The 20,586-nt window shown below is 45.5% G+C and overlaps 1 protein-coding gene across 2 annotated transcripts in view; it reads right to left on the bottom strand.

Annotated features, from left to right (window-relative positions):
* ANTXR1 (ANTXR cell adhesion molecule 1) overlaps nucleotides 1-16,405 on the bottom strand; it is a 108,127-nt gene extending 91,722 nt beyond the window's left edge. Inside the window, exons 1-6 of one of the 2 annotated variants that reach the window (XM_069877731.1) lie at nucleotides 15,863-16,405; nucleotides 7,635-7,706; nucleotides 6,294-6,365; nucleotides 3,731-3,812; nucleotides 2,513-2,546; nucleotides 620-699 (exon numbers count right to left, since the gene is read on the bottom strand). In XM_069877731.1, the coding sequence (XP_069733832.1) occupies nucleotides 620-699; nucleotides 2,513-2,546; nucleotides 3,731-3,812; nucleotides 6,294-6,365; nucleotides 7,635-7,706; nucleotides 15,863-16,014 (492 nt within the window). In that variant the 5' untranslated portion in view covers nucleotides 16,015-16,405. The remainder of the gene's footprint in view (nucleotides 1-619; nucleotides 700-2,512; nucleotides 2,547-3,730; nucleotides 3,813-6,293; nucleotides 6,366-7,634; nucleotides 7,707-15,862) is intronic. The other variant, XM_069877730.1, reaches the window with a different exon arrangement.
* Nucleotides 16,406-20,586: the final 4,181 nt, after the last annotated feature.

Here is a 20,586-nt window from a genome sequence, read left to right as displayed (position 1 = left end):
ATTCACATAATTATACCATCTTCCAAGTTTAGGTCATCTTAATTTGTTGGACTGACAAGTGCAAATCAGTTCATCTCTTCAGAGATAACTATAAAAAGGACATCAGTAGGAATGTTCTGCAGCAAAGCTTTCAAGTGCTCAACCTACTGTTTATGTAATTTTTTGCATAATACCCAAATTTAATGAGAATACAGGCTTGAATCTTGGAAACCTTTGTGGAAATTTTGGATTTGATCCTCTGAAAGGCTTTCTGATCTGACAGAAGATTACAGGAACAACAGTCATCTTTCTACCATCTTCGCTTTAGTGAAAGAATAAAAGTCAAAGTGAGAAAATTCAAGTATTTCCCCAAACAACCCAGCAAATACTGAAACTTTTCAGCTGTGAACTGTTCCTTTCTCTAGGAAGTCTAAACCTCCCTCCTTTCCCACGAACAGTCGCAGTTTTGATGAGTCAGAAGCAATGCTGCTGTTAATGTTTATCTTGAAGATTCGTGTTTAAAGAGCACCAAAGGGAAGTTTTGTTACTAGGGAAAAAGGTTTTCCCTGTCTTTTGCTTTCAAAGCAGCAAGGCCAGACATCTCACTGTCTCCCTGGCTCAAAACGTGTAAGACACTTACCTCCCTCTCAGAGTAGAAAAATAGGTCTTCATGGAGTTCTCCATCTGTCAATGCAATGATGACACTTGCAGTTCTGTAACCTAAACACACAAACTTCTTTAGTGCCTTATTTTTTTATTTCTATTTCTTACACTAACCTAGAAAATGTTCTGTGACCAATCTGTTAGCACAGACACAGAGGACACAAAGCCCACATCCTTGCCTCCCTTCAGCCAATCAGTTTTCAGAAGACATGAACTTCTGTGCACTTTTTCTACTCAAGCTACTGCCTTCAATACCAGTTTTATAACACACTCCCTTGACATACCAATAATTTTAATTTACAGCCCCTTATTACTTCGATATTTCAGACCAGTAGATTAGACAGCAACCATCAAAAAACCAATATAAAATGTTCTTATTTTTGTACTGATTTTATTTTACTATCAATTCAAGAAATCTAGAGATTTTTTCCAGCTTGGGATTTAAAAAGATATAGTAGGAAAATGGCCTAGAATCTTCAAACTTCTTAGAGAACGCACTTCAGCAGCATAGGTAACTCTACACTCCTCTCCTTGTATTGATTGTAGCTTGGGTGTTGCAAGTTTGTGCTAGTTTTCAGGAGTGGCCAAATAGAATTAATTCCTACTTCTGACAGTAGACTTGCTAAACTCTGAAGGTTCATCTTGGACAAACACTGTTATGGACTGACAAAGGCTAGATACATCAAGGCATCTAAATTATCAATATCAATTTAATCATTTGGGGCATTTTTCTGCCCTAACGAGTAGCTGTGCCTTTAACAAGCTGTTGCTGAAGAGACAAATTCCAAACAAGCAATTTCAATTAATGCAGAACAGAGATCTGATACCTAATTTCCTTGGTGCTACTTCAGAAATACCCAATTTTAAATAATGTGGTAATGATACAATAAGAAATTGGAGTGCTTGACAAACAATAAGCAACAGGCAGGGTCATTCACATTGCAAATACCCAACCCAAGTGCCAAGGCTCTTTCTATAGGAGAAAAGTGAGCACTCATTGTACAGCTTAGGAGCCCAAATCACCTCTGTTGACTACTGCAGGAGCCTTTGGAATTGCTGCAGGTGACAAACAAGGACAAAAATGCAGAACTAAATACTCAGGCCAACATTCAGACTTGAGAACCCAGTTGCCCACTGCTTCTTCCATATGGTGACATTGTTTACATGTCTCGTGTGATGTCCCAGCATAAAAGAGCATTATCAATCAAACTGCTCCAGCTACCTCTTCCACTCAGCTCCAGTCCTATTTTACAGGTGAGGCCCAAAGCTGTGTGGACTTGGTCACTGCTTAATTTTATTCATGAGTGGCCCTGCAAAACCATTAGGACTTGCTTTGTTCTCAGCCATCCGGTTGCCTATCTTTTGAGTTCCAAGAAAAAATGTTTATAATTCCACTTCAGGCTCTGCAGTGCAGGAAGTTTTTACATTAAGAAAGGAAAGGGCAATAGTTTTTTTTAATCGTCTGCACTTACGGCCACATTTCATAATTGCTTCTCGAGAAAAAAAGTTTTGGCCTAACTGTAACTGCACATGCTCATGGTTCAGAAGGAAGAAGAAATGGTTACCTGAGTCCTTAAGCAAAAAGAACAAGATAAGGTACCAAGCAGTTTTGATAAAGCTAAACACCTTCTGTCAATCTGGCTTCTCACTTTTGGCCTGAAAGACATTCATTCTAGCTCTGGATTCTTAGAGGTCCACCCATTCTTTTTTCTTTTCAGCAACAACTACCCTGAATTGCATTGTATTGCTGTAAGAATAGGAGCCACTCCCAGCCTTTCCCCACAGTGAATCTGCATTTCAAATCTGTTAAAACTATCAATCAAAAAGAAAGAGGAAAAAAAACATTCAATGGATCAAGAAAGTCTCTCACCGTGAACATTTTCATAGTAAATCTGTTCACTTGCCTGAAATTAAATCAGAATATTATTAGCAATAAATTAATAACAATACTTTTGGGGCATCTACACGTGCACCAGAAAGAAAGAGAAGATGGCAGGGAGGATGTCATGTTTGCAGTCTACGCATAACCTCTGCTTTCAAAGTTACCTGCATCTCAGAACCAGTCTTTTGTATATAGCTTTGGATTTGTTACCTCAAGGTCTTATCTAAAGCATAACTGAGTCAAACCAACCCCAGGGCCATTGGCCAAAACCAACGTTGCCTCGCATTATTCTGCTATCTGAAAATCACATTCACCTTCCTTGAGAACTGTTAAGTATTCCCCAGCACCCCGAGATCAACTACTCTAATTGCAAATAAAACCAGCTGCAGAGAGATATTCTTATGCTTCTGTCTCCCGCGTGATTTATGCACAAGCACATTCTGCAGGGAAGAAGGGCAAATGCTTCTGCATGCATCAAGTTAAAATTAAAAAGTAGGTCACTCTGAACGCATTTGGCTTACAGATTTCATTTCTGCTATGAATTTGTTTTTTTAGGCTTCTCCTGTAAAGTTTCTGAAGTCACCAAGCTCTGGGATTTGGGTTTTGACTCTCAGTTAAGAGCCAGCCTCTCAGTCAGGTCATCTGATTTTGTCTTGTGCGTTCACATGGATTTTCAATAGGCAGACAGTTCCACAATCCTCCCAAATGTGTGTGTAGTACAGAAGTGAGAGGGAATTCAGATTCACAGAAACTCCTGAGCTTGTAAAATACGCTGAAGGAGAAGATCAGAGCAGGCAAAACCTTCTGCACTGCATTATTTGTCCACCAGTGAGAACAGGCTACAGTCATAGCCTCAGCCCTACCCAACTCTAACACATCTACTGTAGCGCCCGTGCAGGACTCTAGACAGCTTTCCACCATTCCTGAATGTTTTTCCATGTGGGATTGAAATGGCAAAGACTTCTGCCTTGTCCTAAGCTGAAAAGGCAGCTCCCCCCATAAAAGCTGAAGGCAAAAAGAAAGAAAAGTTGTAGGGTTTGCAGCTCCTTTGTACCAGCTCCAGCACAATGCCTACACTGACTTCAGCATAAAAAGTAAACAGCCTCCCTTACCCACCAGAGGAATATTAACCAGATTCTTTTGTTTCACCTCTCCTGAGGAGCACCCAGACACAGCTTAGAGGCACTACAGCATGCATCTAGTTACCCTTTCAAATCCTTCATGCATGTATGTGTCACCTCCTGGAAGGACTTTCTGCAGCTCTTCTAGACCCTGGCGTATCTGTTCCCTGAAATGAATACAGATGCGTTGTCAGATCCAAGAGCAAATTTTATCAGGAGCTGATATCAAGGTGAAGACACACATGACAGAACCAGATACAGAGGGGAAACAAGAATTAACCCAGTGTCTTATATAGGTAATGTTACAGGGTAAGGCAATGTCTGGGAAGATACCCCTAAGTATGTAGAAAATAGAGCAGATTTGTTCCCAGTGTTCACACATCTTGGGGAAAACATAACAACAACAACAGCATCTCCTAAGCCAACCTCCATACATTTCTTCTAAATAAAAATTCCCTGTGTAAGCCTGATCAAACCTGTGATGCTGAAGCAGAGCAGCTGACTTGCACCTGCCTCACTTTCCTCACTTACAGCTGGCTTGACTAGACAAATGCAATCGAGCATCCACAAAAAGGGACACAATCTCAAACCACACTGGCCACTCCAGTTTATTTGGATATTATACCCTCAGTTCCCGTTCAAACTGACTTGAAGTTTAAGCCTTTCCCAATAGCTCATTGTGATTCTGGGTATATGTTTTAATTCTTCATCCCCTGCAGAGCAGCAGATCAGCTGCAGGCTAGATGGGGGGGGACGACCTATTTGGTGTTGCACTGAGTTGCAGACACCAAACTCTGGAAGCAAAGTATAGGGCAGAAGTCTTCAGTGCCAAGATAAAAACCTGCAATGTGTGGGGTTTATGTGAGCAAATAATGCAATCTTCATGGGAAATGAATCAAGTCCCTGCATGCAGGAGCACACAGACACCGCAAGACCGAAGGTCAGAAGTCAGTTTTATCCCTGCATGTTGTAACTACTTCAGAAAATCCAATTTGTGTGATCACCAGCATTGGTGAGGCTGACTGCAGCAGTGCATTAACAACATCCAGTCTACAGAGTAGCAACTCCCATAGGAAGAAAAGTGCATCTGCTTTTGCAATAGGTTGAATTATCAAACATCCAAGAGCTCATCCTGTGCCTATGACATCCCAGGCTAGGTAGGGGCAGATATTTCCTCCACTCAGCTACACTTGCCGAAAGCTGAATATAAAATTAAGAGCATTTCCTGTGATCAGAACAACTTTTTCTTTTTTTTTAAATGCAAACACCAAAATTTTAAAATAGGCAGCAAAGGTCTTGAAAATACATCAGTTCAGCCCCATTAGCTGCACAGAGGGATGCTAGGCAGCCTCAGTCTTCACATTCACACGCTGGCAAACCACACAGAGGCAAGGGCAAGTTAGAAGGTATTTTGTCACTACTCCAGCTTCCCAATTAAGAAAGTCCAGTGTTAATTAAAAGGGCTAGCATGAAGCCCACATCTTGTTTGTCAGTCCTCCAGTATAAACCAACAGCTCTCCAGTCAGCTTGCTTTTAGGCTAATACCACATCAATATCCTGTTCCCAGTCAACATTTCTGGGTCAGCTGGATGAATACAAAATGTGTTTCCACATGGGGAAACGCTTAAGTCTCACAGCTTAGAGGCTTAGCAGAGTAGAGATCTTTGCAATGGGGTGTGCTCACAGGATGGGAGACAGAAAGAGGCAGGGAATATATTTTCCTTTGACACCAAGGTAGATATGGTTCATTCTCTTTATACTTATTGCTGCAGCAAGTGGCAAGAGATGCTTAGGCTGGCTGGGTTCGATGACATTTTTCAAGACTGGACTGCTCCTTAGGAAAGGGGCCAGTTTCCTATTCACTGCTCTATAGTAGCCGTTCTGGTATGCAATTTCATAGACATTCAATATGTAAAACACATGCTGACTTATATAGCCTTCACATGTGTTACATATACTCTTGCTCCACGTGGCAATGAAGTTTGCAGAGGAAGCAAAAGTGACTAAAGGACCTCATCAAGCTCTCTTTGAAGTCATAGTTAAAAAAAACACAATTCCATCTGATAGATATTAGTCAGATTAACTTGGAGATGTACAAGGGGAAAGCAGGAGCCTGCTTCAGAAACACGGCAATTAAATTGTCATTGCCAAAAAATACATACCCTGGCAATCCACCCTAAACACTGTTAGCCTGTAACATACCGCAGCCTGCCTAAGAAATCATGTTCACCACTGCCTCAAGAGTAAGGGCATCACCTGCAGCTTTCAAGGCTGTTTTTATGGGAAGAAAGTTTCATGGATTTGTTTGCAGAGGAAAGTCTCTAAGCATGTTTCAAAAGCAACAAGGCTCTTGTTCTCTGACACAAATCTGTGGAAGGCAGATGCCCAGTGAAGGGAGGTGGAGGTCAAACCCTGACTGCTGACACGAAGACATTTAGGAGTTAAAATTGAGAGGGCAACCTCTGCCTTAAGATGCCTTAATGCATTCCAGCAGAATGAGAGCCAAAGGGGAAAATACGCAGGAGATTCAAGCAGGTCAACTGAGAAGCACAAAGATGCCACAACACTGCTCACAGTGGACTGGAAATCATTGAGCACGGGAGGTGAAGGAAGCTACAAGGACTCCAAACTGTTCAACATCTTCTTACCTGTCTTCTGTTAACCTCATCAGAATTGTCCCTCTCGTGGAAAAAACAATGAAGGACATTCTCAGCTGAGGGCTGGAGAAGGAGAGAAAGAAGTACATCATTGTGGCGGTCCAGGTCCGAGCTCATTGTACATGTAACACTGAACATGTGGGGAGCTCTGATTGCCACCTGCATTTTAACTCAACAGGAGGAAAGCCAAGACTGAGCAGCAAAAGGAGTTTTGCCCTGGGCCTTCCCAGTTAAGGTGAACCACGAGGAATCCTTCTAAAGGCAAAGGAGGCTGAAAGGGTAAATGGCACTTGCATCCTGCTAAAGCAAGAAAGGCTCAAGTGCCTCCTGGTATCACCACAGAATCATGGAGTCATGGAAGTGTTTGGGTCAGAAGGGATCTCAAAACCCATCCAGTCCCACCCCTGCTGCAGGCAGGGACACCTCCCACTGGATCAGGGTGGGGTCCAAGCCCCATCCAACCTGGCCTTGAACCCCTCCAGGGATGGGGCAGCCACCGCTGCTCTGGGCAACCTGGCCCTCTCCACCCTCACAGCAAAACGTTTTTTTCTTAAGATCTCATCTGAATCTCCCCTCTTTCAGCTGAAAACCATTCCCCTCATCCTATCCCTGCACTCCCTGAACAAGAGCCCCTCCCCAGCTTTCCCACAACCCCTTTCCATACTGGAAGCTGCTTTAAGGTCCCCCTGGAGCCTTCTCTTCTCCAGGCTGAACAACCCCAACTCTCTCAGCCTGTCCTTGTACAGGAGGATCTCCAGCCCTTGGATCATCTCCATGGCCTCCTCTGGACTCACGCTAACAGGTCGGGGTCCTTCCCATGCTGAGGACTCCAGAACTGAATGCAGGCCTCCTCATGGGGTCTTGTGAAAGCAGAAGGAGAGAACCACCTCCGCGACCACGGAGATAAGGATGGCTAATTATGGTTATCGTAACACATTGCACCCACTGGAGTTTTCATCCGCTATCCAGCATTCAGCACCTGAAAGGTACACCTTCCAGCCTCTCCCTGCAGACCCACACCTCTGTACCCCAGGCAGTAGCCAGCCACTCAGAAACAAGAGGATTCCTGCCCCAAAAAAACATGATTTGATCCACAGAAGTCAGGTAGGAACAAAAGGACCTGTTAGCTTATCTACTTCTATTTCCTGCATGACAGTAATGTGGGGGAAAGCAGATAATGGGACCATCTGAGAAAAGCATTAAGAACTCACTTTCCAGCAGGTTCCCTGGTGCAAAGCAGCCCACGCTACTTGCCTGCAGCTAAGAGCAGGTCTCCTAGCTGCTGGCAACCACCCCTCCTCAGCCCGTTACCTGCAAAGCGACACAGCTTACCTTATGAACTTGCGGGCCAGATGTTCCACAAAGTGATATATTTCATTCCAGTGGTGCAGGACGCTTCCTGATCTAGGGAAACAACACAGGAGACAGTAGTTTAATTGCTGCTCTTGTCATTTTCTCTGCTTAAGGTTTTGTCACACGTTGCTCAGGCTCGTAATTTCCTTTTGCTTCACACTCCCTGTCCATAGTCTTCTGCTCAGGAGAAGATAGAAACACAGAATCACCAGGTTGGAAAAGATCCATCGGATCATCGAGTCCAACCATTCCCATCAATCACTAACCCATGTCCCTCAGCTCCTTGTCCACCCGTCCCTTAAACCCCTCCAGGGAAGGCGACACAACCCCCTCCCTGGGCAGCCTCGGACAGGGACCAATGACACTTTTTTGTGAAAGATTTTTTCCTGATGTCCAGCCTGAACCTCCCCTGGTGGAGCTTGAGGCCATTCCCTCTCGTCCTGTCCCCTGTCACTTAGGAGAAGAGCACAGCTGTAAATGATATTTCCTATTTAACTTGGAAAAGCAAGAACCATTTATGCTCTATTCAAGCATTTTTGGCTACACTTGGTAATAACATATGGCATCTATTGTCTCTCTGCACAGGAGTTTAGATTAATTCCACCAACCCACTTGGCATTCCATCCTGCAGAGTTTTTAGCTCAGCTGTAATTTGATGTGGAGGAAACAACAAAATACCTTAAGGCCACATCTCAGCTGTTCTGGTTAATTCTTTCACACCTCAGTTAAAGGCAAAACAAACTAATTTTGTTTCTTAGGAAAATAAACCACAGACTATAATGGGATTGGATTATCCTTCTTTATCTTGTAAGAACCAGGGAAAAGTTAGCTTGATCTGAATCTTTCAGCACTAGATAGCCCTCCTGCCACAAAGAATTCTACAAACACTGGAATATTCATATTGCAAAAAAAAAAAAAAATTCTTCATAGAGCTGGAAAAATGTATGTGTCATCACTTATTTAATTCATCAACTACAATTAAAAAACTTTCTAGGGGCAATAACTATTCCAGCATTAGAAAATTCATTGATCAGCATCTGGGGAAGGTGACCATTTGAGATGTTTTTTCACTTCACAGAAAGAAAAGGCATCTGACCTGACTCTGTTCTGCCTTACAGCCAAGAACACAAATGAACAGCCATGAATATTTCGCTCAAGGATTGCACCCCTGGTACACCCAGCCCCAGCCTGGTGGCAAAGAACGTTATTTTCCTTCCAAGAAGCACAGTGAGCATGCAAATCCCACTGCGCTGGTCGTTCGAATTCCCTCCCCACTGCATCCAAATGGCAAACTGGTAGAACAGAGACACACAGAGCTCAAACCCAGGTGCAAATTCCTCTCAGATGTATGGAATAACCATGAAGACTCGAATATGACAAGACCTCTGGTCCCATCAGGGCCAAGTAGCCCAAATAATTTCTGAGAACTGGCCTGGAAAAGAAGTATTTATTGCCTTTATATGGTGAGGCATAAAAGAAATTCTTGACTTTACAGCAATGGTTGTATCAGTCTCCAGAAGAACATAAAGCCAAGGCTTTGTTAGCTATAAAACAATTAGGACCTCCTTCAGCAAAATGTATGTTGCTTTTCACCATGTATCCACCTCTCGGTGGCAGTGCACCTCACTGAAGTTCCACGTGTCTTCCTAATGGTCTGGTTGCAGAGGCATGAAGCTTGGACCCTTTCACAGGTATATACGCTAATCAACCTTCCCTTGGCCATCAGAAAAGGCTTCATAGAATCACCAGGTTGGAAAAGACCCATCGGATCATTGAGTCCAACCGTAACCATCAATCACTAAACCACATCCCTCAGCACCTCATCCACCTGTCCCTTAAATCCCTCCAGGGAAGGTGACTCAACCCCCTCCCTGGGCAGCCTCGGACAGGGACCAATGACCCTTTCTGTGAAATATTTTTTCCTGATGTCCAGCCTGACCCTCCCCTGGTGGAGCTTGAGGCCATTCCCTCTGGTCCTGTCCCCTGTCCCTTGGGAGAAGAGCCCAGCTCCCTCCTCTCCACAACCTCCTCTCAGGGAGTTGCAGAGAGCAATGAGGTCTCCCCTCAGCCTCCTCTTCTCCAGGCTAAACACCCCCAGCTCTCTCAGACACTCCTCATAAGACCTGCTCTCCAGCCCCCTCACCAGCTTCGTTGCTCTTCTCTGGACTTGCTCCAGAGCCTCAACATCCTTCTTGTGGTGAGGGGCCAGAACTGACCCCAGGATCTGAGAAGCGGTCTCACCAGTGCCGAGTCCAGAGGGAGAAGAACCTCCCTGGCCCTGCTGGTCACACCAGTTCTGATACATTCATGGTCAGGGAAAACTCAGTGCTCAGCCTCTGCCAACACAGAGGCTCTCATGAGGCCCTGCTTGCAGCTGGACATTGCCCCAGCAGCTGCCTTAGTCTTTAAAAGTCTGCTAGTTTCTTCCTCTTGCTGCACAAACGTTGGTCATCACCTAAAATGACTATTGCAGCAAAGCAGCCAGGAGTGAGATGCAGGCTCAGAGCAAACAAGGTAGGCAGGTCATCACCTAAACCCCTTTTCACCTGCCATGGCTCCAGGAAGTCATGCCTTTTTCAAAAACCTTTGCCAGAACAGAGGTGGAAACCCAACATCTCAATTCACTGATGTGCCAGGCTTGACACATCCTGTTTCAATGTTTGACTTTGCAGCTGCTGTTCTGCTGCTCTTAAATTGTTTGGGCAGATTTTTCAGGTGCTCCGTAAGTCTTCACGCAGGTATGGCTTCAGCTCCAGCTGCATCTCCTCCCCTTCATCATCTTCACCCTCTTCTCCCACCAACAGTCCCATCTCCATCCCCTCTGGAACAGAACTCCAAGCTTCTAAAGTTACAGCCCTTTGTCCATGAAATCTTCCCACTTATCTATTAACACACAAGAGCAACAATCTGAAGTTGAAGAGCAGCAGAACGTTAAATACCTGTTTTAAGGAACCTCCTTACTGTTGCTACAATCAGAAACCCAAACCCATTCTACCACACAAAAGGAGGATGGTTTCTGCTTTCAGTCCCAAATGCACTGAAGAAGGGCAACTGGAAGATTTACAAGCCATTTATGCTGAACATACATATTTCTTGCTTTCACACTTTTGCTGAACGCACACATTTCCTTCTTGCACAGCAAGTTTTCCATCTGTAGCTGGGCAGCTTGCAGTCTCCTTGCCATCACTTTCTCCATCTCATCCCAGGTGTCAGTGGCAACAAATGCCCACGTCTGCATCTGCTGAGATACTCCTCTAATATCTAAAATATGTCTTCCTAAACTCACTTTAGGCTTCTTGCAGGTTCCACTTGGCATAAAGTGGAAAGAAGCAATAAAAGTCACCAGTTTGCAGTCAATACAAAGTTGACAAAACCAGCATTACTTGCAGGGTTCACCCCAGCTGTTTCAGGTCTGGAATTCAGAAGCCCCACAGGAATTAATATCTTAGCCAAGACCCAGCAGCAACAGGAGCCTTGCCCTGGGCTTCCCAGTGAAGGTGAACCACCAAGAATCCTTCTAAATGCAAAGGAGACTCAAGGGTAAATGGCACTTGCATCCTGTTAAAGCAAGAAAGGCTCAAGTGCCTCCTGCTATCACCATAGAATCATAGACCCGACGGCTCCCTGTAGCTTTCAGGTCTGGAATTCAGAAGCCCCACAGCAACAGACACTGGTCCCTTGTAGAGCCTCTCACAAGGCAGGCCAAGAACTCTGAGCAGGATGAATGTTTCTAAAGCCTGACTGTGAGACAATAAAAGACACCTTTAAGATCACCCTCTCTTCACATTCCCAAAGAGAAACCAGGTGAGCAGCGAGCCAACACTTTGCTGCTGGATGCTTGATGCTGTTGACTTGCACCTTCAGAAAAGGCTCATCATGAGGCTGACAAATTCCCTTGGGGGAGATAAGCCAAATAGATGGAAATTAAGAGTACATAAACAGTCATGCTTTCAGCCAGAGAGGGATACATCCTATGGCCAACTGTGCTGGCAATTTGTACAACTCAACAACATCCAGGGCTGAGAGACCCTCCACGTGGTTCCAGACATGGAAAGCCATGCTCTGGCTGAACCCCACCCTCCAGCAGGTGCTTTTCTCCTGCTCACTGAGACAAAATGCCCCATTACCCAAAGGGGAAGGAACTCAAACCTGCTCACAGTTTGTCTTTCTCCCACTGCTCAGACTCCTCATTTCCACAGCGGGCATTGCACCTTCTCAGAACACCCATCGTTTTATGTAACTCACCAAGTGGAAGAAAGCAGAATCAAGCCCAGCAACTCTTTGGCAAAGACTTCGCCCAGCTACATGCACTGCAGGTGCCAGGAGGGCAGGAAGGCACTGGATGCACAGACTGATGCTGATCCAGATTCTCCGTAAGATTTCATAGGATTGGTCTAAGTTCCAGAGGTGCTGTTGACCCCGGCAGGTTCACAGCATCTTTTTAGTGAGCACTTCAAAAAATAACATCCAAAAAGCACCCTGTGTCTCTCCAAAGCCTTCAGGAGCAGAGCTGAAAGCGCTGTGTAACACAAAGATGTCAGAGAGGGGATGGGACCCTCTGGCGAGCAGCACTGCTTCTGCCACACTTCCCACGAGACAGATCACCAGAGATGCCGTCAAACCGTGGGGACCACTGGGTCTCCCGAGATCCAGTTCAGAGCAGCATAAACCTCTGAGGCCAAACACAGTCCAGGAGCATCCTTCCTTCCTTCCTGATTGGCAGGGAACACGTAAAAACAATAAGGAAGGAGCCCTGGACTGAATTTACATCAAGCAGTAGATGAAGAGCAGAATCCTGCAGACCCACACATGATCCTGGGCATAAGACAGATCCCATTCATCCCTTTCACCAAGGAATAGTTAACCTTAGATTCTCTCCTGGTTAAAAACATGGACACAGGCCTCTGTGGGCAAGGCTGTCACATGCTAACTTTGCCCATTGCAATTGCGTCACTACAGCAGCCCTAGGAACGAGTTCCATTCATTGCTTCAGGCAGCAAGCTAAGAGACACAAGAGTGCCCAAATTCCTACACGATGCCTTGCTCACATCCCTCAGCCCTCGTGCTGAACCAAAGGAAAACTGTGCCTCCACTTACCCTTGACATCCAAACAAAAATGGCATGAGGTTTAACAAGGCCAAATGGCGGGTCCTGCACTTGGGCAACAACAACCCTGAGCAGCTCCAGACTAGAAGTCTGGCTGGAAACTGCCTGGAGGAGAAGGACCTGGGGGTGTTGGTTGAACAGGAGCCAGCAGGGGCCCAGGGGGCCAAGAAGGCCAAGGGCATCTTGGCTTGGATCAGACACGGCGTCGCCAGCAGGGCCAAGGAGGTTCTTCTCCCTCTGGACTCGGCCCTGGGGAGACCGCTCCTCGAATCCTGGGGTCAGTTCTGGGCCCTCCCCACAAGAAGGATGTTGAGGCTCTGGAGCGAGTCCAGAGAAGAGCAACGAAGCTGGGGAAGAAGCTGGAGAACAAGAGGAGCGTCTGAGAGAGCTGGGGGTGTTTAGCCTGGAGAAGAGGAGGCTGAGGGGAGACCTCATTGCTCTCTGCAACTCCCTGAGAGGAGGTTGTGGAGAGGAGGGAGCTGGGCTCTTCTCCCAAGGGACAGGGGACAGGACGAGAGGGAATGGCCTCAAGCTCCACCAGGGGAGGGTCAGGCTGGACATCAGGAAAAAATTTTTCACAGAAAGGGTGATTGGGCAGTGGCAGAGGCTGCCCAGGGAGGGTGTTGAGTCACCTTCCCTGGAGGGGTTTAAGGGACAGGTGGACGAGGTGCTGAGGGACATGGGATAGTAATTAATAGGAACGGTTGGACTCAATGATCCGATGGGTCTTTTCCAGCCTGGTGATTCTATGATTCAGGTCCTCTGAGCATGCCATCTGCAGGGATTCATGGCTGACAGCCAGAGGAGAGCTTCTTTCCCTTCCTACCACCACGTTGCAGGAGTCTCCTATGGAGAACATTGCAGGGGGCAGAAGTAAACTAACATTTCATCTTTCAGAATCCAAATCTCTACCCCTTTAGCGCTCTTTATCACTTTTAATAAGTTTTAATTGCTTTTAGAGCCATTTCAAAGAAAAGTGGTCATCCCTGAGCCCATTTGTATCATCTCGTAGTTTGGCTGAAGGCATCTGGAGGCACTGCCACCCTCCCATTCAGGACTTCAGCAGCATTCTTGAGAACGTTCTCTAAACAATGAGAAGGCAGAAACCCTACGCTAAATAAGACTCAAAACTTCAGCTTGGCCTCTGAGGAGTGAAAGAAAGTTTTAAAGACAGAGGATATGAAATAACCTCCTCCACTACAGCCTTGTCTCTCTCCAGCCTCCCCAAACACTGAACAATCAGATCCATGGCACTCTGTGAGCACTTGTAGTTTAAACACTGTCCCTCTCCTCCAAATGCCACTGGAGACCAAGGACATTTCTACATCAGACCCTGATCTTTTCTGCAAAAAGAAAAGAAAAACAGAAATCCTGCAACCCTCAGAGTAGGATTTTTTGTTGATAACTCAATCTGTACACTGAGGGATGCCTGCCTACTTGGAAGCTGGGGCCAAACCTCATACTTTCTCCCAAAATTCACAAGGTCTTGAGCAAGGCTAGAGAGTCAGGCCCACGAGTGAGAGCCCAGAACCTGAAATAAACGGCTGTTAAAATGACATTGGCTTGGAGGTAGAACATGAATATTTGATAGGAATGGTTGGACTCAATGATCCAATGGGTCTTTTCCAACCTGGTGATTCTATGATGGCACAGCCATCAGAACATAGCACAGCCATCAGGTTTAAGAAAACCTCCATTCCTGCTTCAGCTCTCAGGGAAGTGCAGTTTGTAAAAGCTCTCTGCAGTACAAATCATGCTCTGAGCCTTTTTTTCTTCTCCTATGTGGCAATAAAATCATTCCAGCTGATAACTGAGCAGCCAAAGCACCAAAATGCATTGGGCAGGCAAATCTGCCCACCAAACCAAGAACTATTTAAAAAATCCACCCCCTGGAGCATTAGGACAACTGGCAAATTAAACAGCTGGTGTCTCAGTTGTAACATTTTACTCAGTATTTTATAATAAAGAGTTGCAATTGCAAGACATTTACACTGACGGAGTGTGAGAGCCACTGCAAAACACCCAAGAGGATCAGCCAGAGAGCTTCATCTGTGAGGACTTTTGGCAACTTGCAAATACTTCCCTGTCTCTGGAATTTACAGTTAATCATGTCAGTACCGTGGCCCTGGCATGCAAATTTTCCAGCATTTCCAAACCTTGGATTCAAAATTACTATTCTTAATCAATAGAGTTAGGAGAATCATTTTAGATACTGTTTTCCTACAATTTCTTGTCAATTGCTGTATTCCTTCAATACGAAGCTTTCCAAAGCTCAGCACTTCTCCATCTTTCATCTTTACATCTCCAACTTTCACACTGCTCCATCTACAACGGGACACCTGTACAGAGGCAAAGTTACCACTGCTAAACACTGACACTATGGCAATTAGCAATGAGGAAAGTGAGATAGGAAGTGATCATCAGTCAGAGCAGTTCAGCAGTAAAAATATGCATTTGATTAACAGGAAACAAAGAAAATATGACTCAGCATAGAGAAAACAGAAATCTCTTTAAAGAAGGCACTCCAGCTGTTTCCACCACAACTGCTGGAATCAGACCCTTTCAAATGGAGCAGCCACCTCTCAAAGCTGGGTCTACCTGCCTGTTGCTGCTCCTGAGTGCACAGAGCTAAGGAGCAAGCAGTGCAGAGGCAGAGTTCCAGGCAGGCAAGCATTTCTGCCACGTTTTCAGCTGCAGAATTAGTGCCTGCAATAGTCACTCCCCAACCCCTGCTCCCATGAGTAACTCAATCTTCACTGTTCCTAGAGAAACCAGAGGTGACCAGGGTGCCACCTTTCTCCCAAGCACTCCTTGCAGAAGCTCTGGGCTTCAGTACACATCACAACCTCTCTTTCAGCTGCAGCAAATTTTCTAAGAGCTGGAGTTACAGAGCACAGTGGGATTCCCTACCAGACGTCCCAAAGAAGCCACCACGACAAAAGCAAAGCCCAAGTAGGAAGGAGCTGTGCAGGTCCCTTGTGGACACAGGGACTTCTACAAAACCCAAATCCACAGAAAGTCTCCTCGCTGCCACTCAGTGCCATTCAGTTCACACCCAGAGAAAGCTTTCTTTGAACAGGAGCAGAGTAGAACTGACTTACTTGTCTAGAATGAAATACAAATCAAATCCTCCGTAACAGGCAGGACCACCGTTCTCTCTCTTCCCACCTTGTCCGTCACAGGCCAGCACCAGAGCTGCCAGCAAGAGGCATTTGAAGCCAAATCGCAAGATGCTTTGCTTTGCAATGGCCATTATATCCAGAGAGGAGGAGAAAAAGAAATCTCTTCTTCCAAGGCTCCTTTATTTCACAGGGTTCTCCACAAAAGCCATCCAGTGACCTTTCAAAGCGCGCTTGTATATTTTATTCCTTAAAACTCCACTTGCAACAGTTGTCCTCAGGAACTGCAGGACTCTCCCTCTTGTTTCCCTTGCCCTCCTCTTTCTGGGTTTCAGATTTCCAGAGGCTTCAAACTCCCTTTCTCTTTGTTTTTTAAAGGCACTCGACCCTCAGGCTCCCTTGCAGCTCCCACAGCAGCACCCTTGTTTGGCAAGAGAAGGAGCAGCCTCCTCACAAATCTTGCTTTCTTCAGAAAATACAGGGAGGGTCTGAGGCTTCACCCCCCTCACTCCCCCTCACAGTTATTGTTGTTATTATTAAGGATGGGAAGGTTTGATTTGCCTTAGCAAAACCAGCTCAGAGAATGCCGCCTTGTGGCAGAAACTCCAGCAGAGCATCTGGATGAAGCTTCTGCTTCATGAACTGAGTGCCCTGAACACACCTCAGGGCAGCTTGAGGCACCACACGAGAAGCCGCTTGCTGACAGCGGCCACAGGCGCTGGGCACAGGCATCCTGGCTTCCCACCTAGGCAACCTCGGGGTTTACACACCCTAAAAACCTGGTGCAGCTTCCCACAAGTCAGAGTGACAAGCCATGCCAGGCTTCAGCCCTTGTGTGTTCTCACACCTCAGAAATATCAAGCAAGGTCTGAGCCTCTGACACGGGCTCCCCTCACACCATCCTCACCAAACTCATTGCAGCTGCAAGAGCCTAAACCCTCCTTCTCCCAACAAAACTTACTGGAAAACACAGCTTCAGCTCCACTTGTGTTGTCAGTCTCCTACCACAAGCTCTAAAACCTGAGTGGAACAGCTCAAAAGCAAGACTGTGCCCCAGTCAGAGCAGCCCCCACCCCAGCAGGAGCTAAAAGGAGATCCTGGGCACAGGGGCTCCCAGCCTTCCCTCTCAAACCCTCTGTCACATCATCTGCCATATAATCCTTGGGTGGAGGCGTTAACCATGTGGGAGAGGCTGATTGCCCCCTGGAGTGAAGCAGCTTCAGGAGATGCAGCAGGTGTGTGGGCACCAGGTCACATTTCTGACTGGGCTGCCAGTGCACCTGAGTCGGGCTTTGGAGCTGCTTTTGTTGCTCAGAGAGTGCAATTTGTCTTTAAACAATTCTTAGCAAAAGCAACAACCTGAGCAAAGAGGAGGACAAGCAGCAGGATGGGTCTCAAGGGAAACCACCAGACAGCATGGGAACAGACTTTGGAGAGAAGTGGAGAGACCTGCACTTTGGTTTCCTCAGCTTTTCAGGTGAAAGGATAATCACACGTGGCCAGCAGGAGGGAGCAGAGACACACAGACTGAAAGATTCAGGTTGATTTCCCACATTTCACATCATCCTATGGGATTTAAAGTTAGACCCTCCCTCCCTGTTAGGTGCCTGACAAGCCCTTTTCAAAGTGCTGTCACCATGGAGAATGTGACCTTTTCTCTGTGAGGGGAGGCGTTCTATCCTAACTGACCCTGTTCATCCACAACAACTTGGTTAGGAAGAGGTTGACTATCCTGATGTGCTCCAAACCAGAGCTTGGACTGAAGTGATAAATGGAAAACTTAACCCTCTACAGCCTCAGCTGTGTTATCACATTTTTCGTCTCCTCATCACGCTTACGCGCCTCCTTTGGCTGAGGTTTGTCTGCTGTCTTCAGTGTTGCTCTTACTCCTGCATGCTTTGCATTTTATGGGATGTAATGCAGAGGAGTATGTGCAGGGGGCAGCCACGGCTTTTAAAAATCCCAAATCGTTGTATACCAGGTGGCTGAAGTTTCCTCTCTTTCATTCCTGTACCCTTGGCATTACAATGCACATACTCCTGCTACTAAAATGTTTCTCTACAGCCCCTTCTGGAAGAGGAATGAAATAGAGAAATGCCAGTTAGAAGGCAAGTGGAGCATGACAAGCGCTGGAAGATTTTGCTAGGATACAGTAAAATGGATAAAAATAAGTGAAAATCCCTGCTAAACCTGGGTTCCTGCCTCTTTCTGTTGTATTTAGCCTCAGCCTGAGCAAAATAAGAAAAAATGGTGTGTGAAGGAATTAAATAATAGCAAAAAGGAAGGAGATCATCAGCAACAAACCCCTCTCTCTCTCTTCTCTACCAGGACTGATGTGTTCTAATCTGTTCCAATCCAGTTCAGACACTTTTGCCCAAGAGGGTTCTAAACAAACTCTAGATCCTTTCAAACGGCTATGGAATAAAGCCTCTGGAGATCTGCAAGAGGGGAATAAAAATTAGGAAAAATCATAATTTAATTCCTTTCTAAACTTTTTCTCTTCCGAATGCTTCTTGCTTTCTGAAGTTTTGATTCTTCTCTATGACAGTGGCTTGACCATCAAAGAAATCTGAGTTCAGGTGCCAACTGCCAGACTGGGGAAGAGAAAAGTGTTGTTAGGTGACAACTGTCCAAGATAAATGCATCCATCTAGGACCCTCTTGTTCAAAACAGGGTAATTGTGTAACAGCAAGCATCAAGCATCAAGCTGGATCAAATTAGACAGGATTCTCTTTAGGCTAGAGCTGATAGATCTGACATAAACACTTGGTCAAATGTGCTCATTAATTCAGCAGAAACATTACTGGGTTCCTAGCTAGATGATGTGACATCTATACTCCTGGAAGACTGGACATACAGAGAATCCAGGATCAGGTATTGGAGAAGTGCTAAGTGTCTTTCTGCATGTCTCTGGCACCATAAATGGAATAACCATTTCATCTCCCTTTCTCGTGCCATTCCTCCTGCTTAGGGACTCCAAGAAAGTGGTTGATGAATCACTACATTGCTCCAGTTCAGCAAAGGCATTGACAACAATGAGCATGGATTGGGCTTCTTACCTGTCTTCTGTTAACCTCATCAGAATTGTCCCTCTCATGGAAAAAATAATAAGGACAATCTCTGTGAGGGCTGGAGAAGGAGAAGTACATCATTGTGGCAGTCCAGGTCCCTGAGCTCATTGTACGTGTAACACCAACCACGCAGGATGCTCTGATTGCCACCTGCCAAGTGAAAAACCTATACATGTGGCAAAGTTTCCACAGCAAACAAGGCAAATAAGCTATTATGCCACAGCTCGGTATAGATTTATCCAATTCAGAGAATCATGAAAACCCACATTCTGAATAAGAGTTTTCACAAATACCCATTGCTACTGCTCCTCCCCTACTCAGATATTGTTGTCTCCAGTTGTGCCCCCTTTCTAGAATCAACCTTTAGTCCATAATCAGGTACCACGTTCATGAAGAGGCTCTGTGAAGATGCAGAACCATGCCTGAAGAGAGGGAAGCAGATCCCAAAGGAACGAGCTCAGAAAGGAAGGTTCATGAAAGAACTCAGTCATTTCTGTCAGTTAGAACTACATCCTGATTGCCAGGCACTCACTTAGTGTGTTTAACGTCACAAGATTAACATCTCCGTTGACTTAATAGAAGGTATCAGCTGTGGATAAAATATCTGGGTGAGTTCTTTGCCATGTAGGCACAAAACGCCACTGCAAATTCTATCAGGCATCTGTTCTCTCATTATGTTTGGGGTTTATTTACCCACTTAAAAGTTACTATCAAATAATTTGAACTTACCAGGAAAGTGCTTTCTTTCATCTACCTGTAGGCAATGAATCCAATCAGGCTGGTATCACAGCCTCCTCTTATCAATAGGCCAATCAAAGTGCCAATAAGGAAAAGCCAATTTACAATTAAATGTTGGGATATTACTGTAGAAAAGACTCTGTGTAAGAGTACACGCCAACTGCCAGCAGATCTTGCGTCTTCTACCATCACAATGAAATTTGCTCTAAGCACGTATATCATTTTCTCATAGAACTCTTAATGCTGGACAATTTATTTATTTATTCTGAGTCTTTCTTGGTGCCCAGCAAACTATTAGTGATTTTGCAGGGAGTACAAGGACTGGGGCGCAGGGGTGAAATGAGCAGCTACTTCTCTCTGAAGGCCTCCTCAAACTTGAAAAAGAGAAGTACCCTGTTATGAGGATGCGACGCACTTATAGAATGTTGAAAGAGTGATATTCTCTAATCCACATCTGAAACGAAAGTCAGCAGTCTCAGCAAGTGACATGAAGTTAGAGCACAGCTGAGTGGTGAGAGTGCAGGGGAACGTGAGACGTGCAAGACTAAAAGCACATGACTGTGAAGCAGGGGTGTTTCCAGCAGCATCCATCTTCCAGCTCTCGCCAAGAGGTGCACGTGTCCACGGATATTGCATGGATCTGCTCCACGTCTGAATTCAAAAGCTCAGGTTGAAAAGTTCTCCCTTTTAAAGGATTTAAAACTCCCCTTTTCTCTGGATTTTTCTCAAGATTTTTTCCCAAGGTTTTTCTCTCTCCCCACACCAACAGAGTTTGAGGACTCAACTGCATTTACATGTAAAAACATGTTGAAAACTGATCATTTCTCTGCACTGTCCCAGGAAGTTCAAGAGGGCGACAGAGTGGAATTAGAAAGCCATAACAGAAGCTAAGAAATG

This window comes from Phaenicophaeus curvirostris, chromosome 27, assembly GCF_032191515.1.
Source record: "Phaenicophaeus curvirostris isolate KB17595 chromosome 27, BPBGC_Pcur_1.0, whole genome shotgun sequence".
NCBI classification, from domain to species: Eukaryota; Metazoa; Chordata; class Aves; order Cuculiformes; family Cuculidae; genus Phaenicophaeus; species Phaenicophaeus curvirostris.
The sequence above is the reverse complement of the archived record's forward strand: the minus strand, read 5'-3'. Positions and strand labels throughout refer to the sequence as shown.